Below are 24,313 nucleotides of genomic sequence, written 5' to 3' on the forward strand. Positions count from 1 at the left end.
CTGGACGGTCGCGAGGGAGCTGCTGGTCCTCCGACCAATCGGGGTGAATGAGGGGCGGGGCTGAGTGAAGCATGCGCAGTGTGATTAATGGCGGTGGAGACATTCTTTCTCGGATCCACAATCAGTAAAGTTGGGAATGGCGGGGCGGAGGACGCGATAGACCAGGCGGGGGTTTGGAGAGGCGTCGTAAACATGTTACGTAAACTGAGAACTCTTAAAAAGAACTGAGCGATATCAGAGGATGGTCCCGGCCCTCAGCGCAGAGCAGGGCCTCAGCATTCTCCCAGTTACAGACCCGGGTTAATCAGGGCCATCGTCATCGGGGCAAGAGCAACACAGCGCATGCGCAGTCGCCGTCTTCAGTCGGCGCACCAGCAACACGGCGCATGCGCAGTCGCCGTCTTTGGGGCAATGTTTTGGAATAACCACTGACAGAATGTGAATAACTTGACCATCAAACTGCTTCACCCTTTCACTTCCAATTTCTTACTGATGAGAACAACGATATCTGGGCAGTTGCAATCATTTATATTCATATTGTGTCTTTAACATAATAAAACAGCCCCAGACATTTTTTCACAAATGTTATCCACTGACATTTGATACTGAGCCATATTAGGACAGGTGACCAAAGGTTTGGTCAAAGAGGTGGGTTTTAAAGAAAGCAGAGGTGATGGACAGGCACAGAGATTTAAAGAAGAGATTGCAGAGCTTGTGGCCTGTGCAACTGAAAGGATGATTTGTAATGGTATAATGATTAAAACTGAGAATGCTCAAGAGGAATTAGATTATCGTTGAGATCTCAGAGGAGTGTGTGGCTGGAGAAGATTACAGACACAGGAATGATTGTAACCATGGAGGAAAACAAAGATGAGAATTTTAAAATTCTGATGCTTCTTAAAAGGAAGCATTTGTAGATCAGCAAGCATAGGGGCGATGGGTGAACATGATTTGGTGTGAGAAAGCATATGGGCAGTTTAGGATGGTTTGGAGGGGGCTGCTTAATGTTGGAGGCCGGTTGGAACTGTATTGGAATTGTTTAGTCTGGAGGTAAGAAAGGAATGGATGATGGATTCTGCAGCGACATGATGGCACAGTGGTTAGCACTGCTGCCTCACAGTGCCAGGGACCCGGGTTCGATTCCCAGCTTGGGTCACTGTCTGTCTGGAGTCTCCACATTCTCCCCGTGTCTGCGTGGGTTTCCTCCGGGTGCTTCGGTTTCCTCCCATACTCCAGAGATGTGTGGATTAAGTTGATTGGCTATGCTAAGTTGCCCCTTAGTGTCAGGGTTTAGCAGGGTAAATACATGGGGCGATGGGGATAGGGCCGAGGTGGGATTGTTGTCGGTGTGGGCTTTATGGGCCGAATGTCCTCCTTCTGCACTGTAGAGATTCTATGATTAACTGAGGCTAAGGCAGAGTTGGGGGATGTTACTGAGGTGGAAATAGATGATTTTAGTGATGATGATGATGATGATGTGGATATGTGGTCTAAAACTCTTCTCAAGTAAGACACCATGGTTGTGAACAACTTAGTTCAGCTTCAGATATTTAACATGGAGAGGGTGGAGTCAGTTGTGAGGGTGGTGAAGTTTGTAGTGGGGACTGAAGACAATGACTCCAGTCTTCCCGATATTCAAATGCTGGAAACTTCTGCTCATGCAGTAATTGATGTCAGACAAGTCAGGATGTTGTATGAGTTGGAGGGGAACTAGGAGGTGATGATCTTCACATGCACCTACTACCCTGGTCCAGCTAAATGGTGGAGGTTGAGAGATTAGGAGATTCTCTCAGAGTTCTGGTCAGGATGTAGATGTAGAGAAACCCTCTCCTTCACTCTCTGATTCTTCCACCTCTCTCTCACCCCTTCGATAGATATTGGTTCATGTGTCAGTCCAGACCAGGCGGCAGGTTTCCTTCCCTGAAGCACATTAGTGAATCAGTTGGGTTTTTATGACGATCCAGCAGCTTTCATGGTCACTTTTTCTTAATGCCGGCCCCACAAATTCATTCAGCTCAATTTCACAACCTGTTTTTGCGTGTTCTCTCTCACTCCCTTTTTTTCTGTTTTAAATCAATTTCATCGTGTCTTAGAAGATTAGGATTTGCAGTTGGGAAACTGAAACCAAACTCCACATCAGGATCTCAGAGTCGCCTCATTTTTTGTGACCGGAATATCATCGGATTTTGAACATGGAAGGAAAAAGCACTGTTCACAGTGGGGAGAAACCGTACTCGTGTTCCGTTTGTGGACAAGACTTCAACCAGTCATCTGGCCTGTTCAAACATAAATGCAGTCATGATGGGGAGAAGCCGTGGAAATGTGGGGTCTGTGGGAAGGGATTCAATTACCCATCCCAGCTGGAAACCCATCGGCGTGGTCACACCGGGGAGAGGCCGTTCACCTGCTCGGACTGCGGGAAGGGATTCACTAAGTTATCCACCCTGCAGAATCACCAGCGCACACACACTGGGCAGAGGCCATTCACCTGCTCTTTGTGTGGGAAGGGATTCACTCAGTCATCCACCCTGATTAAACACAAACTAATTCACACTGGGGAGAGACCATTCACCTGCTCTGTGTGTGGGATGGGATTCACTCAGTCATCCACGCTGCTGACACACCAGCGAGTTCACACCGGGGAGAAGCGATTCACCTGCTCTGAGTGTGGAAAGGGATTCACTCACAAATCCACCCTGCTGACACACCAGCAAGTTCACACGAGGCAGAGACCATTCACCTGCTCCCAGTGTGGGAAGGGATTTGTTAATTCATCCATCCTAATTACACACCAAAGAGGCCACACTGATGAGAGACCGTTTAAGTGTCTGAAGTGTGGGAAATGTTTTAAAACCTCGCAGGAACTGGTGTCCCATCAACAAGTTCACACTGACGAGAAACCATTCAGATGCTCTCACTGTGGGACTGGGTTCAGGCGATCATCTCATCTCACTGTACATCAGCGGGTTCACACCGGGGAGAGACCATTCACCTGCGCCAAGTGTGGGAAGAGATTCACTCAGTCATCCGCATTGCTGAGACACCAGCAAGTTCATAAATAACTGGAGATTGGATGTTGTTGTCAATCACACTGTGGTCTGCACCTGCTGATGTTAATAAACTTCAGGCCAGTTATAGAGGCGAATATTCTGGACAAAATTCAAATACACCATCTTTGTGTTAATGTATTCGCTGTTGTCTTTTTAAAAAATCTGTGAATGGTTCTCCTTTTGAAGGGCCTCTCTCCCGTCTCCTCCGTCCTCATCTTCAACAACAAGTGTGAGGAGCTCGTGGAGCTTCTTTGTCTCTAAGATTGAGACAATCTGATCAGCTGCCTCCCTCCCTTCCACTGGACCACCAGACAAAACTCTCTCTGAAATTTCCCTTTCTCCAAGTACTGAACTCACATCTTTCTCCAATTCCTCTGCTATCTCCCATCAAACCCTCTCACTGCTCATCTTGTCCATGAGACCTCCCTTCATCTCCCTTTACCCTCTAAACCACTGATAACCCAACTTCCCCACATTATCTAATATTGTCAATGGTTCTCTCTTTTGACACTGTCCCTCTCATCTGTAACTCACCTTCACTGGTAAATCTCCTCTGCACCCCCTCCAATGCAATCACATCCTTCTTATAATGTGGCGACCAGAATTGCACACAGTATTCCAGCAGTGACCTCACCACAGTTCTATGCAACTCCAACATGACTTCCTTGCTTTTGTAATCTATACCTCAATTGATAAAGGCAAGTGTCCTACATGCCTTTTTCACCAGCCTACTAACATACACTTCTGTCCTCAGAGATCTATGGACAATCACACCCAGGTCCCTTTGTTCCACAGAGCTTACTAGTGTCATGCCGTTCATTGAATTTTTCCTTGTCAAATTACTCCTTCCAAAAAGTGGAGCACTCTGAGCAAACCTATGCAGACACAGGGAGAACGTGCAAACTCCACACAGAGAGCTGTGGCACGGTGGTTAGCACTGCTACCTCAGAGTGCCAGGGATCCGGTTCAATTCCGGTCTTGGGTGACTGTGTGGAGTTTGCACGTTCTCTCCGTATCTGCATGGGTTTCCTCCGGGTGCTCAGGTTTCCTCCCACAGTCTGAAAGACATGCTGGTTCGGTGCATTGGCCGTGCTAAATTCTCCTTCAGTACACCCAAACAGGCGTCGAGTGTGGCGACTAGGGGATTTTCATAGTAACTTCATTGCAGTGTTAATGTAAGCTTACTCGTACTACCTGAGCCCAGGATTGAACTCAGGTCCCTGGCGCTGCTGATCACTGTGCCACCCTGCTGCCTGTGTTTTGAAAAATCATGTTAAAATCTGGAACTCAGATGGAACTATAGATTGGTGTTGAGTGGGAAGGTCTGGATCACTGCATTACTCCAGAGTGCCTTGGAATCAGATTTACAGAATGGATTCCTGTAATAGCAACAATCCCATTGCTATATGTTGGTCAGACTGAGGAAAGTATTTAAACTGGACACCACAGGTGTGTTAAAGGATAACGTACTCATGGAATTTATGAACTATCTGAAAGAATATTGAGAGCAAAGAAATGAATGAGGGGCACGGGAAGGCGTTCGCATGCGCAGTAATGTTACAGTCTGGAGCATGCGTAGTAAGCAACGGCGTTTGCAACACGCGCAATGTGGGTGATAGCAATCGGAGAGAAGTTCCTCTGTCTCATCAGCAGCCGGTAAGGATGCGGAAACATAGAGGGAGTAATGGAACCGGCGGATGGACGTAGAGGGTTTCTGAATACCTGGTCAAGGCCTCAAATCTCGTAAATGAGCCCGTCGGTCTGTGTTTGCAGCTTCCGGTCTTTTTCCCGAGACGAGACTCAGGTTAACGGCCGCCATCTTGATTCAGCAGGGAGGAGAGCGCATGCGCGATGTCTTGGTGACGCAACACCGAGTGGGCGGGGCTTCATGTTTCTGCTTCCCCTCCAGGTCCGAGCTCCCGGTTCAATAGCACAATGAGCAACAGGTTTTTAAACAGCTTCACCCACCCTCAGGCTGCAGCTGCTGGAGCGTAGGAGGCTGAGGGGTGATCTTATAGAGGTCTATAAAATAATGAGGGACATAGACAAGGTAGATAGTCAATATCTTTTCCCAAAGGTAGGGGAGTCTAAAACGAGAGGGCATAGGTTTAAGGTGAGAGGGGAGAGATACAAATGTGTCCAGAGGGGCAATTTTTTCATGATGTGGAGATGCCGGCGTTGGACTGGGGTAAACACAGTAAGAAGTTTAACAACACCAGGTTAAAGTCCAACAGGTTTATTTGGCAAGGTTGGGATGGCGACCTCCTCGTGAACCTGCTCCTGGGCCTGGCGAAACGCGCCATTTACCGGTCCAGGCTGCGGGCGATCGAGGAGGCCATCCATCCTGACTGTCTTCCCCTCTACCGCGGCTACGTTCGCGGCCGGGTGTCCCTGGAGAGGGAGCATGCGGTGGCCATGGGCACGGTTGGCGCCTTCCGCGCCCGTTGAGCACCGCAGGGGTTGGGGTGCATTATTGACCCTAATAATCACATTTTAATTTGATGTTTTTAAGTTTCCTTTGTACTTTGATTTCTGTTCGGGCTGTTCCCCGTCCTTTTAGGGAGCTGCCCCTTTTACTTTGTCCTGACTTAATCTGAGTTTGTTTATTTGGTTTGACATAAAAAGAGGGCAAAAGCCACACAAGCTTTCGGATCTCCAAGCCCCTTCTTCAGGTGAGTGGGAATTCCCACTCACCTGAACTTTAACCTGGTGTTGTTAAACTTCTCACTGCAATTTTTTCACAGAGCGGGTGATAGGTGTCTGGAACAAGCTGCCAGAGGTAGTAGCAGAGGCGGGTACAATTTTATCTTTTAAAAAGCATTTAGATAGTTACATGGGTAAGATGGGTACAGAGGGATGCGGGCAATTGGGATTAGCTTAGGGGTTTTAAAAAACAGGGCGGCATGGACAAGTTGGGCCGAAGGGTCTGTTTCCATGCTGTAAACCTCTGTGACTCTATGACTATGACTCTTTGACGTTTTGGCGCAATTCCAGCGCAGCGCTTCCGAGCCCGCAGCTTTCAGACCTTCGACCAGAGGTTTAAAATTGGCGCTCTTTCAGCGCACATGCGCATGCGCTGGGACATCCATGACCTCCCACGCGCATGCTCCACACTCCATGTAACACAGCATTTCGGGGCAGGTCTCCGGGTTCCAGTGCGCAGGCCCGGAGCGCGGACACGAAAGGCCCCACCCATTGCTCCCCCTCCCCCTGCAAGACCCTGGACTGCGCATGTCGAAGGGAGAGGGGAAACTGCGCATGTGTGGGGGGCGTGACCCCCTGACCTTCATGTTGCGGTGTTAACCAATGGGGCAAGTTGGAGGACCGGAAGGACTCTGGTCCTCCAGCCAATCAGAGTGCGGGCTTTGTGCGGAAGCGCACAGCTGAGTGAGTGTGTTCCAGTGCAGAGTGTGGAAAGAGCTTTAACCAGTTACACAGCCTGAAAATACATCGCAGCATTCACAGCGGGGAGAGACTGTACCCGTGTTCTGTGTGCGATTTAACTGATTGTTTAACCTGCAGAGTCACAAGGTCACCCGCACCATGGAAAAACCGTGCAAATGTGGGGACTGTGGAAAGGGATTCAGATCCCCATCTGAGCTGGAAACTCATCGACGCATTCACACTGGGGAGAAACCGTTTAGCTGCTCTGTGTGTGGGAAGGGATTCACTCGGTTAACCACCCTGCAGATGCACCAGCGAGTTCACACCGGGGAGAGGCCGTTCACCTGCTCTGTGTGTGGGAAGGGATTCACTCGGTTATCCACTCTGCGGACACACCAGCGAGTTCACACTGGAGAGAGGCCATTTGCCTGCTCTCAGTGTGGGAAGGGATTCACTCAATCATCCCACCTGCTGACACACAAAGTCACTCATACCCAGGAGAGACCCTTTAAATGCTCTGACTGTGGGAGTGGCTTCAAAACCTCTCAGAAACTGGTGTCCCACCAGCGCATTCACACTGAGGACAAACCATTCAGCTGCTCTCACTGCACAAAGAGGTTTAGATTGTCAGCCAAACTGCAGAGACACCAGCGAGTTCACACTGGGGAGAGGCCGTTTACCTGTACTGTATGTGGGAAGGGATTCGCTCATTTATCCACCCTGCTGACACACAAAGTCACTCACACCAATGAGAGACGCTTTAAGTGCTCCGACTGCGGGAATGGATTTAAAAGATCTCAGGATCTGATGATCCACCAGCGCTTTCACACTGAGGAGAGACCGTTCAGCTGCTCTCTCTGCTCAAAGAGGTTTAGAACGTCATCCCACCTGCAGAGACACCAGCGAGTTCACACTGGGGAGAGACCATTCGCCTGCTCTGAGTGTGGGAAAGGATTCACTCTGTCATCAAACCTGCTGAGACACAAAGTGACTCACACCAAGGCGAGACCCTTTAAATGATCTGACTGTGGAAGTGGTTTCAAAATCTCTGGTGAACTGGTGACCGACCAGCACATTCACACCGAGGAGAGACCATTCAGCTGCTCTCACTGCTCAAAGAGATTTAGAACATCATCCAACCTGTGAATACACCAACGAGTTCACACTGGGGAGAGGCCGTTCACCTGCTCTGTGTGTGGGATGGGATTCACTGCTTCAACCAACCTGCTGAAGCACAAAAGCACTCACAACAGCGAGAAACCCTTTAAATGCTCTGACTGTGGGAGTAGCTTCCAAAGTGCTGCGGATCTGAGGGACCACCAGTGCATTCACACGGAGAAGAGACTGTTCAGCTGCTCTCATTGCTCAATGAGATTTAAAAGGTCATCAAACCTGCAGGAACACCAGTGAGTTCACACTGGGGAGAGTCCGTTCACCTGCTCTGAGTCGGGAAGAGTTTCAATCAGTAATCCAGCTTGCTGACACACAAAGTCACTCACACCAACGAGAGCCCCTTTAAATGCTCTGACTGAGAGGCCAGGTTCAAAAGCTCTTGTGAACTGATGATCCACCAGCACATTCACACTGAAGAGAGACCATTCAGCTGCTCTCACTGCTCAAAAAGGTTTAGAATATCTTCAGCAGGTTGGTCACCTGCTCTGACTGTGGGAAGGGAGTCACTCAGTCAGCAAACTTGGTGAAGCACCAGCAAGTTCACACCAGGGAGAGACCATTCAGCTGCTCGGTGAGTGCGAAAGGAATTATTCGGTTATCCAGCTTGCCCAGACACAATAACACTCACATCCGGGACAGACCCTTTAAATGTCTGACTGTGGGCCTGGCTTCAAAAACTCTCAAGACCTGATGCCCCACCAGCGCATTCACACCAGGCAGAGGCTGGTCACCTGCTCTGACTGGGAAGGGATTCACTCAGTCAGCAAACTTGGTGAAACACCAGTGAGTTCACAAGTGATTACAGTTCTGGGATTATTCTTGTGAATCTTTCTTGCTCCTTCTCCAGTGCCTCTATTTCCTTTTTCTAAATGGAGATCACAAATAGAACATAGAACAGTACAGCAAAGGAACAGATGTTTTGGCCCACGATGTTGTGTTGAACATGATGCCAAATTAAATTAATCGTTTCTGCCTGCCCTTGGTCCATATTCCTCTATTCCTTATGTATTCATGTGCTTATTTAAAAGCCCCTTAAATGCCCCTATCGTATCTGCCTCCACCACCAACCCTGGCAGTGCGTTCCAGCCACCTACCACTCTCTGTGTAAAAAAACTTATCTCTCACATCTCCTTTGAACTTTCCCTCTCTCACCATCAGTGCGTGTCCCCTGGTATTGGACATACCAACTCTGGGAAAAAGATTCTAACTGTCAGCCCTATCAATGTCTCTCATAATTTTATAGATTTCTATCAGGTCTCCCCTCACCCTCTGCTGCTCCAGAGAAAACAACCCTCGTTTGTCATAACTTATATCATCTAATCCAGGCAGCATCCTGGAAAACCTCCTCTGTACCTTCTTCAAAGCCTCGGCATCCTTTCTGTAAGAGGGCAACCGGAATTGAATGCAATATTTTAAATGAGGCCGAACCGATGTTTTATAAAGCTGCAACATATCATCCTGACTCTTGTACTCAATAAAGGCAAGCATACCATATGCCTTCTTTACAACCTTGTCTACTTGTGTCCAAATTCAGGGAGCTATGGACTTGAACCCCAAGATCCGTCTGTACTTCAATGCTGTTCACGGATCTGCCATTAACTGTATACTTACCCTTAACATTTAATATCCCAACGTGCAGCACCTCACACTTGCCCGGATTAAACTTCATCTGCCATTTCTTCGCCCATATCTGTAGCTGATCTATATCCTGCTGTATCTTTTGACAACCTTTTACACTATCTACAACTCCGCCTAGCTTTGTGTCATCTGCAAACTTACTAACCCACCCATCCACGTTTTCATCCAGGCTTTTATATATATCACGAACAACAGAGATCCCAGTACGGATCCCTGCAGAACACCACTCGTCACGGACCTTCAGCCAGAAAAACACCCTCCACCACTACTCTCTGACTTCTATGGGTAAGTCAATTCTGAAACCAAGCGGCCAAGTCACCGTGAATCCCATGCATCTTAATCTTCTGGATGAGCCGACCATGAGGGACCTTGTCGAAAGCCTTTCTAAAATCCATGTTCACAACATCCACTGCTCTACCCTCATCGACCACCTTCATCACCCCCTCGATAAAATCGATCAAGTCAGTAAGATGTTGACGGTGCTCCCACTGCAGTCCTGTGATGAAAATATAGACTGGTTGGTGAAATAGAACATAGAACATAGAAAGCCACAGCACAAACAGGCCCTTCGGCCCACAAGTTGCGCCGATCACATCCCCACCTCTAGGCCTATCTATAGCCCTCAATCCCATTAAATCCCATGTACTCATCCAGAAGTCTCTTAAAAGACCCCAAAGAGTTTGCCTCCACCACCACCGACGTCAGCCGATTCCACTCACCCACCACCCTCTGAGTGAAAAACTTACCCCTGACATCCCCCCTGTACCTACCCCCCAGCACCTTAAACCTGTGTCCTCTCGTAGCAACCATTTCAGCCCTTGGAAATAGCCTCTGAGAGTCTACCCTATCCAGACCTCTCAACATCTTGTAAACCTCTATCAGGTCACCTCTCATCCTTCGTCTCTCCAGGGAGAAGAGACCAAGCTCCCTCAACCTATCCTCATAAGGCATGCCCCCCAATCCAGGCAACATCCTTGTAAATCTCCTCTGCACCCTTTCAATGGCTTCAACATCTTTCCTGTAATGAGGTGACCAGAACTGCGCGCAGTACTCCAAGTGGGGTCTAACCAGGGTCCTATAAAGCTGCAGCATTATCTCCCGACTCCTAAACTCAATCCCTCGATTAATGAAGGCTAGTACGCCATACGCCTTCTTGACCGCATCCTCCACCTGCGAGGCCGATTTAAGAGTCCTATGGACCCGGACCCCAAGGTCCTTCTGATCCTCTACACTGCTAAGAATGGTACCCTTCATTTTATACTGCTGCTTCATCCCATTGGATCTGCCAAAATGGATCACTACACACTTATCCGGGTTGAAGTCCATCTGCCACTTCTCCGCCCAGTCTTGCATTCTATCTATGTCTCGCTGCAACTTCTGACATCCCTCCAAACTATCCACAACACCACCGACCTTGGTGTCGTCAGCAAACTTACCAACCCATCCCTCCACTTCCTCATCCAGGTCATTTATGAAAATGACAAACAGCAAGGGTCCCAGAACAGATCCCTGGGGCACTCCACTGGTCACTGACCTCCATGCAGAGAAAGACCCCTCCACAGCCACTCTCTGCCTTCTGCAGGCAAGCCAGTTCTGGATCCACAAGGCAACAGCCCCTTGGATCCCATGCCCTCTCACTTTCTCAAGAAGTCTTGCATGGGGGACCTTATCGAACGCTTTGCTGAAGTCCATATAGACCACATCCACCGCTCTTCCTTCGTCAATGTGCTTGGTCACATTTTCAAAGAACTCAACCAGGCTCGTAAGGCACGACCTGCCCCTGACAAAGCCGTGCTGACTACTTTTGATCATACTAAACTTCTCTAGATGATCATAAATCCTGTCTCTCAGGATCCTCTCCATCAACTTACCAACCACTGAGGTTAGACTCACCGGTCGGTAATTTCCCGGGCTGTCCCTGTTCCCTTTCTTGAATATAGGGACCACATCCGCAATCCTCCAATCCTCCGGAACCTCTCCCGTCTCCATCGACGATGCAAAGATCATCGCCAAAGGCTCCGCAATCTCCTCCCTCGCCTCCCACAGTAACCTGGGGTACATCCCATCCGGTCCCGGCGACTTACCAACCTTGATGCCATTCAATAGTTCCAACACATCCTCTTTCTTTATGTCCACATGCTCGATCCTTTCTGTCCTCCGCAATCCAGCAGTACAACCACCCAGATCCCTTTCCACCGTGAATACCGAGGTAAAGTATTCATTAAGCACCTCCGCCATTTCTAACGGTTCCGCACAAACTTTTCCCCCTTCACCTTTTAAGGGTCCTATGCCTTCACATCTCATCCTTTTACTCTTGACATATTTGTAGAAAGCCTTGGGATTCTCCTTAATCTTACCCGCCAAGGTCTTCTCATGACCCCTTCTCGCTCTCCTAATTTCCTTCTTAAGCTCCTTCCTACATCGCGTATACTCCTCTAAATCCTTAACACCTCCTAGCTCTCTGAACCTTCTGTACGCCTCTCTTTTCTTATTTACCAGGTTCATCACAACCTTCGTGCACCACGGTTCCCGTACCCTACCAACACCCCCCTGTCTCATCGGAACGTTGTCATGCAGAGCTCCAGACAAACATTCCTTGAAAATCCTCCACTTTCCTTCGGTACTTTTCCCCAAGAATGCCTCCTTCCAATTTACCCGTCTAATTTCCTCCCTGATGACACTGTATTTCCCTTTACTCCAGAGAAACACTTTCCTAGCCTGCCTGACCCTATCTCTTTCCAATGCTATCGTGAAGGAGATAGAATTATGATCGCTATCCCCAAGATGCTCACCCACCGAGAGATCCTCCACCTGTCCAGGTTCATTAGCCAGCACCAGATCAAGAACAGCCTCTCCTCTAGTAGGCTTATCCACATACTGTGTCAGGAAACTCTCCTGGACACACCTAACAAACTCCTCTCCATCCAAACCCCTAGCCCTAGGGATATTCCAATCTATGTTTGGGAAATTAAAATCTCCCATCACGACAACTCTGTTATTCCTACATCTCTCCAGGATCTGTTTCCCCATCTGCTCCTCAACATCTCTGTTACTATTGGGCGGCCTATAGAAAACACCCAGCAAAGTTACCGACCCCTTCCTGTTCCTAACCTCCACCCACAGAGATTCCGTAGTCAGTCCCTCCACGGCGTCCACCTTCTCTACAGCCGTGACACTATCCCTGATCAACAGTGCCACTCCCCCCCCTCTCTTGCCTCCCTCCCTGTCCTTCCTGAAACATCTAAAACCCGGCACCTGAAGCACCCAGTCCTGTCCCTGAGACATCCAAGTCTCCGTAATGGCCACCACATCACAATTCGAAGCAGCAATCCACGCTCCAAGCTCATCCACTTTATTCACTACACTCCTGGCATTAAAATAGACACATCTCAGACCTTCAGCCTGAGCACTTCCCTTCTCCCTCACTCGTCTAACCTCCCTCTTACCCTGTCTACATTCCTTATCTATTTGCGAGCTAACCTCCTCGCTCTCAGTCCCCTCATTTCGATTCCCTCCCCCCAACCTTTCTAGTTTAAAGTCTCACCAGTAGCCTTAGCCAACCTTCCCGCCAGGATATTGGTCCCCCTGGGATTCAAGTGCCACCCGTCTTTTTTAAACAGGTCACACCTGCCCCTAAAGAGGTCCCAATGATCCAAGTACCCAAATCCTTGTCCCTTGCTCCAGTCCCTCAGCCACGCATTAATTCTCCACCGATTCCTGTTCTCACTCTCCCGCGGCACAGGCAGCAATCCCGAGATTACTACCTTTGCATTCCTCTTTCTCAGCTGTCTACCCAACTCCCTATATTCTCTTTTCATGACCCCTTCCCTCTTCCTACCTATGTCAGCAGTACCTATATGCATCACGACCTTGGGCTCCTCTCCCTCCCCCTTCAGGATTTCTGGGACTCGACCAGAGACATCCTGGACCCCTGCACCAGGGAGGCAAACCACCATCCGAGAGTCCCGTCTGTGTCCGCAAAAACGCCTATCTGACCCTCTCACCGTAGAGTCCCCAATTAGCACTACCCTCCTTTCCTTACCCTTTTGCACTACTGGGCCAGGCTCAGCTCCAGAGACACTGCCACCGCTGCTTCCCCCAGGTGGGCTGTCCACCCCAGTAGTACTCAGACAGGAGTACTTATTATTAAGGGGCACATCCACCGGGGTGCTCACCATCACCCGAGCTTTCTCCTTCCTCACTGTTACCCAGTTACCCTCCTCCCGTGGTCCCGGTGTGACCACCTGCCGATAGCTCCTGTCAATGACCTGCTCACTATCCCTAACCCGGCGAAGGTCCTCGAGCTGCAATTCCAGTTCCCTAACATGGTCCCTTAGGAACCGCAGCTCAACACACCCAGCACAGATATGGTCGTCTGGGAGGCTAGGAGCCTCCAGGACCTCCCACATCCTACATTGGGAACAACATACTGGCCTGACAGTCATAATTGCCCTTTTAAACACAGGGAAAAAAGTGAATGAAGATTATTCCTCTCTGTTCCAAATTATTTCTACCAAGGTACCCGGAGAAAAGTAACTTATAAATAAAATTTTTTAAAAATAAGAAACTCACCCCTGCTTGCCCTTTCTGCCTAAGCCCGATGAGCCAAAGCCCCTCAGTTCTCACAAGCCCGATGAGCCAAAGCCCCTCAGTTCTCACAAGCCCGATGAGCCAAAGCCCCTCAGTTCTCACAAGCCCGATGAGCCAAAGCCCCTCAGTTCTCACAAGCCCGATGAGCCAAAGCCCCTCAGTTCTCACAAGCCCGATGAGCCAAAGCCCCTCAGTTCTCACAAGCCCGATGAGCCAAAGCCCCTCAGTTCTCACTCAGCTCCGTCTCACTCCGCTGCCCGCTCCCAACGCTGCCCGCTAGATAGTGGGACCTGCCTTTTAAACCTCCTGTGCACTAAAAAAAAACTCAAGAGATCCTTCCCAGTCAACCCCGCGGCCACTGCCGGTTGCGCGCCAAAATTTAAAACTAAATTAAATAAATAAATAACACCCGCGGAAAAGTACTTAAAACTAATTCTTACCCCAAAAATCCTGTCACCAGTCACAGCTCTGCCTTTCTCCACAGCAAATGTAGATAACAGGTAGAATTGATATCTAATGAGGACTTTATACTTTAGAATTGAATACAGGGCTCATTGTTACTAACGGGGAAAGAAGGGTTAAAACCCTTACCCAGAACCCTTTTCACACACACGTGGACATCTCTGAATCTGACGCACACCAAATGGAACGTTACACAAGGGACTGGAATTCACTGGAATTTCTTAACAACCTTTCAATAGAAATGTCCTGGTACCGACTGTGACAAAGGACACAACAGACAGCAAGAACCAGGAGGAACCTTTAACCCAGAGAATGTTAATAACCTTGTTCAGGACACCGGTGCCAGGCACAGGAGGATCCCAGGAAAAACGGAACATTTAATTTCTGTCTGTTTCACAATTCTAAATGACTGATTCTTTAACAAAGGAATGTTTAAAAACAGCATTGTGATATTCCAAGGTCACTGTGTCTGGGAAAGGGGCACACTGATGTGTTTTTATTTTAAACAGGAGGATCCATTGAAAAGCAGCTCTGGACGATACGAGCACCTCCTGACCTACTTTCAATTCATTTCAAATCACCCATCACTTTCCGTGGAATATTCTTTATTCTTTCCTGGGATGTGGACACTGCTGGCAAAGCCCCAGCACACGTTGCTCAGCTCCTAATTGCCCCTGAACGGAGTGACTTGCTCGGCCATTTCAGAGGGGCAGCTAAGAGTCACCCACATTGCTGTGTGGGTCTGGATTCACATGTAGGCCAGACCGGGTAAGGATGGCAGATTTCCCTCCCTAATAGGAGCATTAATAGGGTGAACTGGATGGATTTTTACAACAGTCGATAGTTTCATGGTCACCGTTTCTGACACTAACTTTATATAATTCCAGATTGATTCACTGAATTCAAATCCCACCAGCTGCCTGTCCCCAGATCCTTTGCTGGGTCTCTGCATTACTCGGCCAGAGACATTCCCACCACCTCCCCCGAATGGAATATTCTACACAACGCTTGAGTTAAGTGGGAAGTAGAAAAGAGAGAGGCTTTGACCTTAGGATGACCTCATCACCAACGACAGAAACCTTAAAGCTGACCATTCTGTAAAAGTTTATAAACTTTATTTTTATAAAACACAGAGTAAGAAACAGGTGAAAAGTAACGATGGACGTTCCGACTGACATCAGAAACATTGATTGACCGGATAAACACTCACTGCATCACAGAGCGATCCTCAACCATGAAAGAATTGACCCACTATAAGGAATGAGAGAGCCTTATAAAAAGGGGCAGGAGTTTACACAGAGAGGTGACACCCACAGCTGCTCAGGATGATGGCATTCAGTTCAGGAAGGGGATAAAGTGAGAATCTTTTGTGATTCAAGACAGAAGTATTGAACAATCTGGAATCAGTGCTTCTCGAGCTTGCTGACCAGCCGAACACTTCAGTTAATCTCATCATAAAAACCCCCAGTGTAAATAACATGGATTTGACTGACAAATGTTGAAGTGTTGATTTAGACCCACAAGTTTTGACTTCCCATTTGAGCCTGGGGCACCTTTCTGTCTCTCTATTGCTCATGTCAATGACAGCCAGGCGACGGAGCTGAGGGCTGAATTTAGCTGAGAATAACGAGGCCTGCGCCCCAGTTTGGAAACTGCCCTGGGCGTTGCACTAATAGAGAGACAGGAAGCTGCTGGAGAACTGACTGGGAAATGGGCCTCCAACCAATCAGGGCACCGGAGGAGGTGACCGGGGCTGATGGTGACGTGACCCCCGGGGTTCAGTGTCCCTGTGTCCAAAGCGGGGAGTCACAGGAACAGGGGACAGAGGAGCTGAAGAGAATCCAGTTGTGTCCAGAACATTGTGAACATCCCTTTACTCTGGTTGTCTTTGATCCTCAAGTCATTTTCTGTTTGTTTTAACCATGTTCTGTTTCATTAATAAACTTTTGTCAGTAAAAATATTTGATTGTTTTGGACTTTTCCTGATGAGATTGATGCACTTTAGGGAAAGTGGGTGAGAGGGGTTGGCAGGCTCTTTAACAGAAAGTGAGTCCCTCTGAGGTAATTGGCAAAGGAGCCAGAGGGGGAGATGGGATTTTATTTTTGACTCAGTGATGTTAGAAAATGGGGTTCAGGGAATCAATTAACCCTTTCTCCCCTTTTCCCAAACTCTGAAATGATTCCCAGTGATAACTCTTATTGGTGACAGTGGTTAGATTTTATTCAGTATCAATAAGAGCTGACACAGGCTAATGTCTGAGCAGTCGTATCAAAGTGCAGCAGCATTACCATTACACTCTGGGTAGAAGCAGCATCTCCACGGAAATGCTCCCTGCTCTGCACCAGATGCCATGGCACCAGTCAATGCAATATGTAAAACCTCGACTAATCTCTGTGCTCGGGGAATCCCCTCTTATACTTTGTTACATCACAAAGTCTATGGAGACTGATTTAACCCAATCATTGCCCGGCTAACATTTGAATGAACCAATTACAAAACCTGTCATTGAACCATCTGTACTTGCCCAAGCCACGTCAAACTCTCAAACAATTGTCTTCCCACGCTCCGTCCCTGGTTCAGGGAGTCAGCATTCCCATGCCAAGCAGTGAAAACATGGTGGCCTTGACACACAGGTGTCATCCAGGATTCAAGGCACTCCTGTTTTCTCTGTCCTCTGGGAGCTGTTTATCTCCCTGCTCCCACACAGCAAGTCGTCTGTTCTCAGCTCTGCTGCATTTCTGCTGAAGTTTGGCCCCTTTTACACCTTTCGGATCAATAAAACATTTGGTCAATGACCCAAACCACAACTTCCCATCCTGTCACCTGTCAACCATCCTTACCCAGAGCGTAATCACAACAGGAATAAAAACAGGAGAAGTGTAACAATCAAATTCAAAATAAATGCACAGCCAGTCATAGAATCGAATATCATATTCACTAATTAGCAAGAAAACCCAAAGTAGGGGGTCCCCCAGGATTCTTACAGTCCACACCTTGAGGGGGAGGAGAACTTTCTCTCTGACCCCTCACTCAATTTCACTCCGTTATTTTCGAGTTCTATTCTGGTCCCACCTGGGGTAACATCTAATCAAACTTTTCTCCTGAAGGAACACCGTGAGTTCTCGGTTACTTGTACGTTAGGACAGGTCCTTCAATCAACAGATCAACATGGATGTAAAAGATTCTCCAGCTCTCTCCTTACCCCTGTCCAACTGTGGACAGTTCTTACTCAGTATTATTTCTCCCAATACCTCAATTGTCCCAATCTATAATATGACCCATTTTACTGTAATTTTCCTCACTTTGTGAGCATGTGCAGTGTGTTTAATTGGATCCTGATTGTTTTGAACTCAGTTTCTCTCTGGAGTGTGTGTCAGTGCCTTGATGATGTCACAATGTTGTCTCAATCCCCTGGCCACATTAACCATTTCATCTCCTGTTGTGTCTCAAGTAGCTGTGTGTGTTTGGGACCCGCTCTTCACTCCATCTCACCATGAATTTAGGCTTGCTATTTTTCACATGTAACAAATCACATCTACACACTCACTCCGGTATCCCAAAATCATGTCACACATTCTTAACTCTCAGATGTATTGATGAAAAGTTCAAAATGAGTGTCTGTCTTTCTTATCTTCCCCTGTTATGGAGCTGATGTTTCATTGAGTGGCTGGGCTTTCAAATGTGGATTTCTTTAAAACAAAGTTCATGGACAAGGATGTAAATATCTCCCAGAGAAAGTGATCAACTTATTCATCCCATCTACACATTCCAGCCTTTCACTGGAATGTAGGTGGACACTAGATTGATATATTCCATTCAACCACACACAAGGTGAGTTATTCCAATTCCCTTATTGTCCTGTTGTGATGTATTTCTTCCAACTAACCACAGGAGACCCAGGGACATGTTACAATAGTTTATTCATGTTTCAAACCTGGAGGGAACAACCCCAGAGAAAGCTCTGGAAGACCACCCTCCTGTGATACAGCTCAAAGTCACAGCTCTGACACAGCTCTCTAATACAGTAATCACAGAGACATCACTCTAATACAACTCTCAGCTCCAAGTCACAGATACAGACAGCTTACACAGTTATTCAATACAGTGAGAAATGCAAGGGTTGTGAGGAAGAATATTTTGGTGCAGCGAATGGTAATGACCTGGAACTCGCTGCCTACAAGGGTGGTGGAAGTGGAGACAATAAACAATTACAAAGGAAATTGGATGGGCATTTGGGGAGTTTCAAACAGAAATGCTGACTAAATATCTCTGAACTTCCTCACAACCGGTCACTCTGTGATCCTTGTGAAATCTGAAACCAGATATTCACAACAAGACTCAAAGAGCATCAGCCCACTGGAGGCAAAGTTGTGAGACCAGCCAGTCCAGCAGAAAGAAACCCTCTGACCCTCCCCATTGACCAACTGTGAGAATGAACAAAATGCAGTCCTGGATGTAATTGAGAGCAGAAACAATAACAGCAGAATCCAACCCCTGGAATCACTCGTGAACCTGTTGGTGTCTCAGCAGCTGGGATGAAACTCTGAATCCCTTCCCACACTGAGAGCAGGTGAATGGCCTCTCTCCAGTGTGAACTCGCTGGTGTGTCTGCAGATTGGATGACTGAGTGAATCCCCTTCCACACTGAGAGCAGGTGAATGGTTTCTCCCCAGTGTGAACTCGCTGGTGTCTCCGCAGGGTGGATGACAGAGTGAATCGCTTCCCACACTGAGAGCATGTGAACGCTTTCCCCCCAGTGTGAACCCGCTGGTGTATCTGCAGATTGGATGACTGACTGAATCCCTTCCCACACTGAGAGCAAGTGAACGGTTTCTCCCCAGTGTGAACTCGCTGGTGTTTCTGCAGGGTGGATGACTGAGTGAATCCCTTCCCACACTGAGAGCAGGTGAATGGCCTCTCCCCAGTGTGAACTCGCTGGTGTGACCGTAGGCTGGATAAGTCAGTGAATCCCTCCCCACACTGAGAGCAGATGAATGGCCTCTCCCCAGTGTGAACTCGCTGGTGTGTCTGCAGCTGGGATAACCGAGTGAATCCCTTCTCACACTGAGAGCAGGTGAATGGTTTCTCCCCAGTGTGAACCTGCTTGTGTCTCCACAGAGCGGATGCCTGAGTGAATCCCTCCCCACACTTAGAGCAAGTGAACGGCCTCTCCCCAGTGTGAACTCGCTGGTGTTGCTTCAGGATGGATAACCGAGTGAATCCCTCTCTACAGTGAGAGCAGATGAACGGCCTCTCCCCAGTGTGGCTGCGCCGATGAGCTTCCAGCAGGGATGGGGTTCTGTATCTCTTCCCACAGTCCGCACATTTCCATGGTTTCTCCATGGTGCAGGTGTCCTTGCCTCTCCCTTGGGTGGACAATCAGTTGAAGCCTCGTTCAAACACAGAACACGAGTACAGTCTCTCCCCGCTGTGAATGGTGTGATATTTATTTAGGCTGTGTAACTGGTTAAAGCTCTTTAGTCAGTGCATTGGAACACTCTCACTCGAGTGTGGCAGTGTGTTGGTGCTTTTCCAGTCACACTGATGTTTGAAATCTTTTCAAATCGACAGACTGGACAAACGTTTCTCCTTCTAGATTCAAAGGCCGATGATATTCAGCTCCCAAGGAATATGACTCTGTCAGATCTCGACGTGACATTTGAGATTTCGGAATGCGATTCCTCTTTCAATATCCTGTAAAATGAGTTTATTAAAGCCATCACTGTCAGAACAGGATAGAAATTCAGAAGACACAATTCCAGTTTCTATGGAACATTATTTCCTCCCTCATTTCCCAAAAGCTGTAAATCTCCATCCCACACACTCTCCCTCCATTCTCACTCTGCTGTATCTAATATTCACCCTCCCAATTCTCCTGAAGGTGCTGATTGAGGCTGATTGACAGATCCATGCTCACTGCTTCCTCTCCAGCACATAGAAATCATAAGAAATCGGAGCTGCAGTTGGCCATTCAGCCCATCGAACTGCCTCAATCATTGATTGAGAATTGGCTGATCGACCTCAGCGTGGGGTGCATAATTCCAAAACTACGCACATACTTGAGTGAGGAAATCCCTCCTCATCTTAACTTTCTCTCCATTTTCCTACCTGTTCCCCATAACGCTTGACGCCTTTATCAATCAAAAATCAGTTTAACTCACCCTGGAATATATTCAATGACTCTCACCCTCCACTCATCCCTGTGGAAAAGAAATCCAAACACTAATGACTCTAATAGGCAAGAGACGAATGACTGGAAATATCTAAGGTAGATACAGTACAATATGAGTTCTGTCTGAAGTTCAATCTTCATTCAGAGAGGAGCAGCTTTGCTGGGCAACAATGGAGGAAGCTGCGTGCAGCCATGCATACAAGTCCCGGACTTTGATTGGCTGGAGGACCAGCGCCCATCCGGTCCTGCACGGGTTGCCATTGGTCAATCTGCCGCATGTAGACAATGTGGGGGCGGAACCCGGGCCCACGTGGGGGGTGGGCGGGGCTTTGACCGCCAGCCGCTCTGAGCTGGTGTCCAATCCGCAGTGTTTTGCTTCTGTAATCGGTGATATTGCTGCCAATGGGACACTGTGTGCTGGGAACGCCCCTCTGAGTCATTGTGACGGCACAATGGAGCCCTGCCTGAATCAGCCAATAGCATTCACTCTGCTCCGCGGTGACGTCTCCGGGTTCAGGCGCGCGGACCCGGGAGCCCCGCCCCCACCCATTGTTCCCCCAGTCTGTACATTCCACACATTGTTAGTCCAGTCAGATAGACATATATCTGTCTGGGAGCCTGCATGGAGATTTCCAGCTCTCTGTGTCCAGGACATGGATCTGTCAATCAGCTTGAATCAGCACCTTCAGAAGAATTGGGAGGGTGAATATTAGATACAGCAGAGTGAGAATGGAGGGAGAGTGTGTGGGACAGGGATTCACAGCTTTTGGGGAATGAGAATTGCTACATCCATCAACCATCCCTGAGCCTTCACAATGAATCTCTCTTCTCAGGACACTCTTATCTCTGACTTTGTCTCTACTTGTAGCTGTCTTACAAAGCAGCTGCCTGTCTGCTGATACGAGAGGCCCTGCTGGGCAAGTTTAATGCTCCATGATTGTGCCTTTAATGACTGAATAGCTATAGGAATGTGGTCAAGCCTGCTAAATCCCATGATGCTTTATATATCAGTCAGTAATTCATTTGTTAACACAGTCCACAAGGATATATAAATACATTTAAAGGCAAAATATTGCGGATGCTGCGATCTGAAACAAAAACAGCAAATGCTGGAAAATCTCAGCGGGTCTGACAGCATCTGTGGAGAACTCTTGACAAAAGGGTCATCCACACTTGAAACGTTGGTCTATTCTCTTTTTAAAATATATATCACACAGCTGCCTCAGCCTTGGCCCACTCTAACAAATACAATTGTGCAATGGTGACTGGCAGGTCAGACAACTGGTCAGAATATTAAAAATGGCCAAGAATGATGAAAAGAATGATAAGGGAGAAAAAATTTGAGTATGAGAGAAAGCTTGTTCGAAGTATAAAGACCGATAACAAATGGAGCACTGGCCATAGAGCAATAAAGCACAGAAACAGGTCCTTGGCCCAACTGGTCCATGCCGACCACTGAACCTGTCCCTCAGAATTCTCTCCAGTCATTTATCCAGCACTGATGTCAGGCTCAGCGGCCTGCAATTACCAGGCTTCTCTTTGCTACTCGTCTTAAACAACGGAACAACATGAGCTTCAATCTTCCAGAACTTTGCCAGTGGAAGAGAAGAAGCAAATATCTCTGCAAGGGCCTCTGCAATTTCTTCCCTAGCCCCCCAAAAGATCCAAGAATACACTTGATCAGGCCCAGGGGATTTATCCACCTTAAAGTGCATTCAGGCTGAAGATATTTCCACCCAAGTAACATGTGTGTGGCCCAATACATAACCTCTTATTTCTTTAGCACCCATGATATTCTCCTCAGTAAACATGGGGAGAAATATTCATTAAAAATCTCAGCCATCTCCTGTGGCTCCACACACAGACAGCTATGCTGATTTTTAAGAAGATCTATTCTGTCTGTAGCCACACTTTTATTCTTAATATAGCTATAGAGCCTCTTGGGATTTTCTTTAACCTTACCTGCCAGATCTATATCATACCCTCTTTCTGCCCTCCTGATTGCTCTCTGAAGTGTTCTCTTACACTTTTTAATCACATCAAGTGATTCACTTGTCCCTGATTGCCTAAACCCAATGTATGCTTCCTTCTTTTACCTGACCAGAGCCTCAATGTCCCTTGTCAGCCAGGGATCCCTGGCTACATGACCTGAGCAAAGATAACAAGCCTGTACTGTGTTGTCAGCCAGCAGGCTGCTGTGGAAGCTTTCTTCATAACAGAGCAAGAGCGAGCCCTTTCTATATATTTAATTCAAGATTTTATAAGAGATTAGAGGGCAATTTATTTCGTCCATTACTTCAATTGGACTCGTCTCCATTCCCGGTATTTCTGGACCAGACGGGACCATTTCCCTTTTTTCTGGTGGATAATGGAAGTGTCACTGTGATTCTGATTTGATTTATTATTATGTGTATTAGTATACAGTGAAAAGCATTGTTTCTTGCGCGCTATACAAAGCATACCGTTCATAGAGAAGGAAAGGAGAGGGTGCAGAACGTAGTGTTACAGTCTTAGTAAGGTGTAGAGAAAGATCAACTTAATGCAATGCAAGACCATTCAATAGTCTGTTGGCAGCAGGGAAGAAACTGTTCTTGAGTCAGTTGGTACTTGACCTCAGACTTGTGTATCTTTTTCCCGACAGAAGAGAGTATGTCTGGGGTGTGTGAGGTCCTTAATTATGCTAGCTGCTTTGCCGAGGCAGAGGGAAGTGTAGACAGAGTCAATGGATGGGAGGCTAGGTTGTGTGATGGATTGGGCTACATTCACGACCTTTTGTGGTTCCTTGTGGTCTTGGGCAGAATGAATCCCTTCCCACACACAGAATAGGTGACAGGCCTCGCCCCAGTGTGAACTCGATGGTGTCTCAGCAGGTGGGATGACCAAGTGAATCCCCTCCTACACACAGTGCAGGTAAATGGTTTCTCCCTAGTGTGAACTTGCTGATGTACAATGAGGTTGGATGAATACCTAAACATTTTCCCACAGGATGTGCAGCAGAATAGCTTAACCTCAGCGTGAGCTTGCAAGTGTGACTGGAGGCAGAATGAGTCAGCAAATCCCTTCCCACACATGGAGCAGGTGAATGGTCTCTCTCCTGTGTGACTGCGTCGATGCTTTTCCAGCTGGGATGGGTAATTGAATCCCTTCCCACAGTCCTCACATTTCTGTGGTTTCTCCATGGTATCAGGGTCCTTGTGTCTCTCCAGGTTGGATGATCAGTTGAAATCTCGTCCACACACAGAATAAGTGTACAGTTTCTCCTCACTGAATGATGTGATGTTTTTTTCAGACTGTGTAACTGGTTAAAGCTCTTTCCACAGTCAGTTCACTGGAACACTCTCACTTGTGTGTTTGTGTGTGTGTGTGTGTGAGAGAGAGAGACTCGGTGCTTTTCCAGTCACACGAATTCTTCAAATCTCTACCCAAGTCAAATCAGAACAAACATTTCTCCTTCCACATTTAAAATCTGATGATATTCAGATCCTGATGAATTGAGCCACTCTGTTTGATCTTGATGTGATGTTTGGTTTGAACTTTTGGCTGTAAATCCTCACTTCCAATATTCTGCAAAAGTTTACAAATTTAATCGCTGTCAGAACAGGATAGAAATTCTGAACAGACAATTCCAGTTTCTCTGGAACATTTTTTCCTCTCTTTTAAATGTCGGTCCCACACACTCTCCCTCCTCCTTGGGCTGAGGTCCCAGTTCAGATGCTGGTCCCACATTCTCTCTCTCTCTCCTCCCTGAGCTAAGATCCCAGTTTAGATGCTGGTCCCACACACTCACCCTCCTCCCTGGGCTGAGATCCCAGTTCAGTGTTTGGATGAGTCTCTCTGTGTCCC

At 47.7% G+C, this 24,313-nt stretch overlaps 2 protein-coding genes across 2 annotated transcripts in view; one reads left to right on the forward strand and one right to left on the reverse strand.

The window, feature by feature from the left end:
• Positions 1 to 24,313, reverse strand: part of LOC144484305 (uncharacterized) — a 77,093-nt gene that overhangs the window by 1,977 nt on the left and 50,803 nt on the right. The window contains exon 5 of the mRNA XM_078202840.1: positions 18,923 to 19,597. Within this exon, the coding sequence (XP_078058966.1) occupies positions 18,923 to 19,597 (675 nt within the window). The remainder of the gene's footprint in view (positions 1 to 18,922; positions 19,598 to 24,313) is intronic.
• LOC144484316 (uncharacterized) lies at positions 72 to 3,187 on the forward strand. Its single transcript, XM_078202859.1, has 2 exons — positions 72 to 129; positions 2,094 to 3,187. The coding sequence occupies exon 2, from the start codon at positions 2,193 to 2,195 to the stop codon at positions 3,060 to 3,062; it is 870 nt and encodes a 289-aa protein (XP_078058985.1). The 5' UTR covers positions 72 to 129; positions 2,094 to 2,192; the 3' UTR covers positions 3,063 to 3,187.

This window comes from Mustelus asterias, unplaced genomic scaffold (genome assembly GCF_964213995.1).
Source record: "Mustelus asterias unplaced genomic scaffold, sMusAst1.hap1.1 HAP1_SCAFFOLD_100, whole genome shotgun sequence".
In the NCBI taxonomy this organism is placed as follows: domain Eukaryota; kingdom Metazoa; phylum Chordata; class Chondrichthyes; order Carcharhiniformes; family Triakidae; genus Mustelus; species Mustelus asterias.

Coding starts and splice junctions, on each gene's coding strand:
- LOC144484316 (XM_078202859.1), top strand. CDS start 2,193: ATGGAAGGAAAAAGCACTGTTCACAGTGGGGAGAAACCGTACTCGTGT.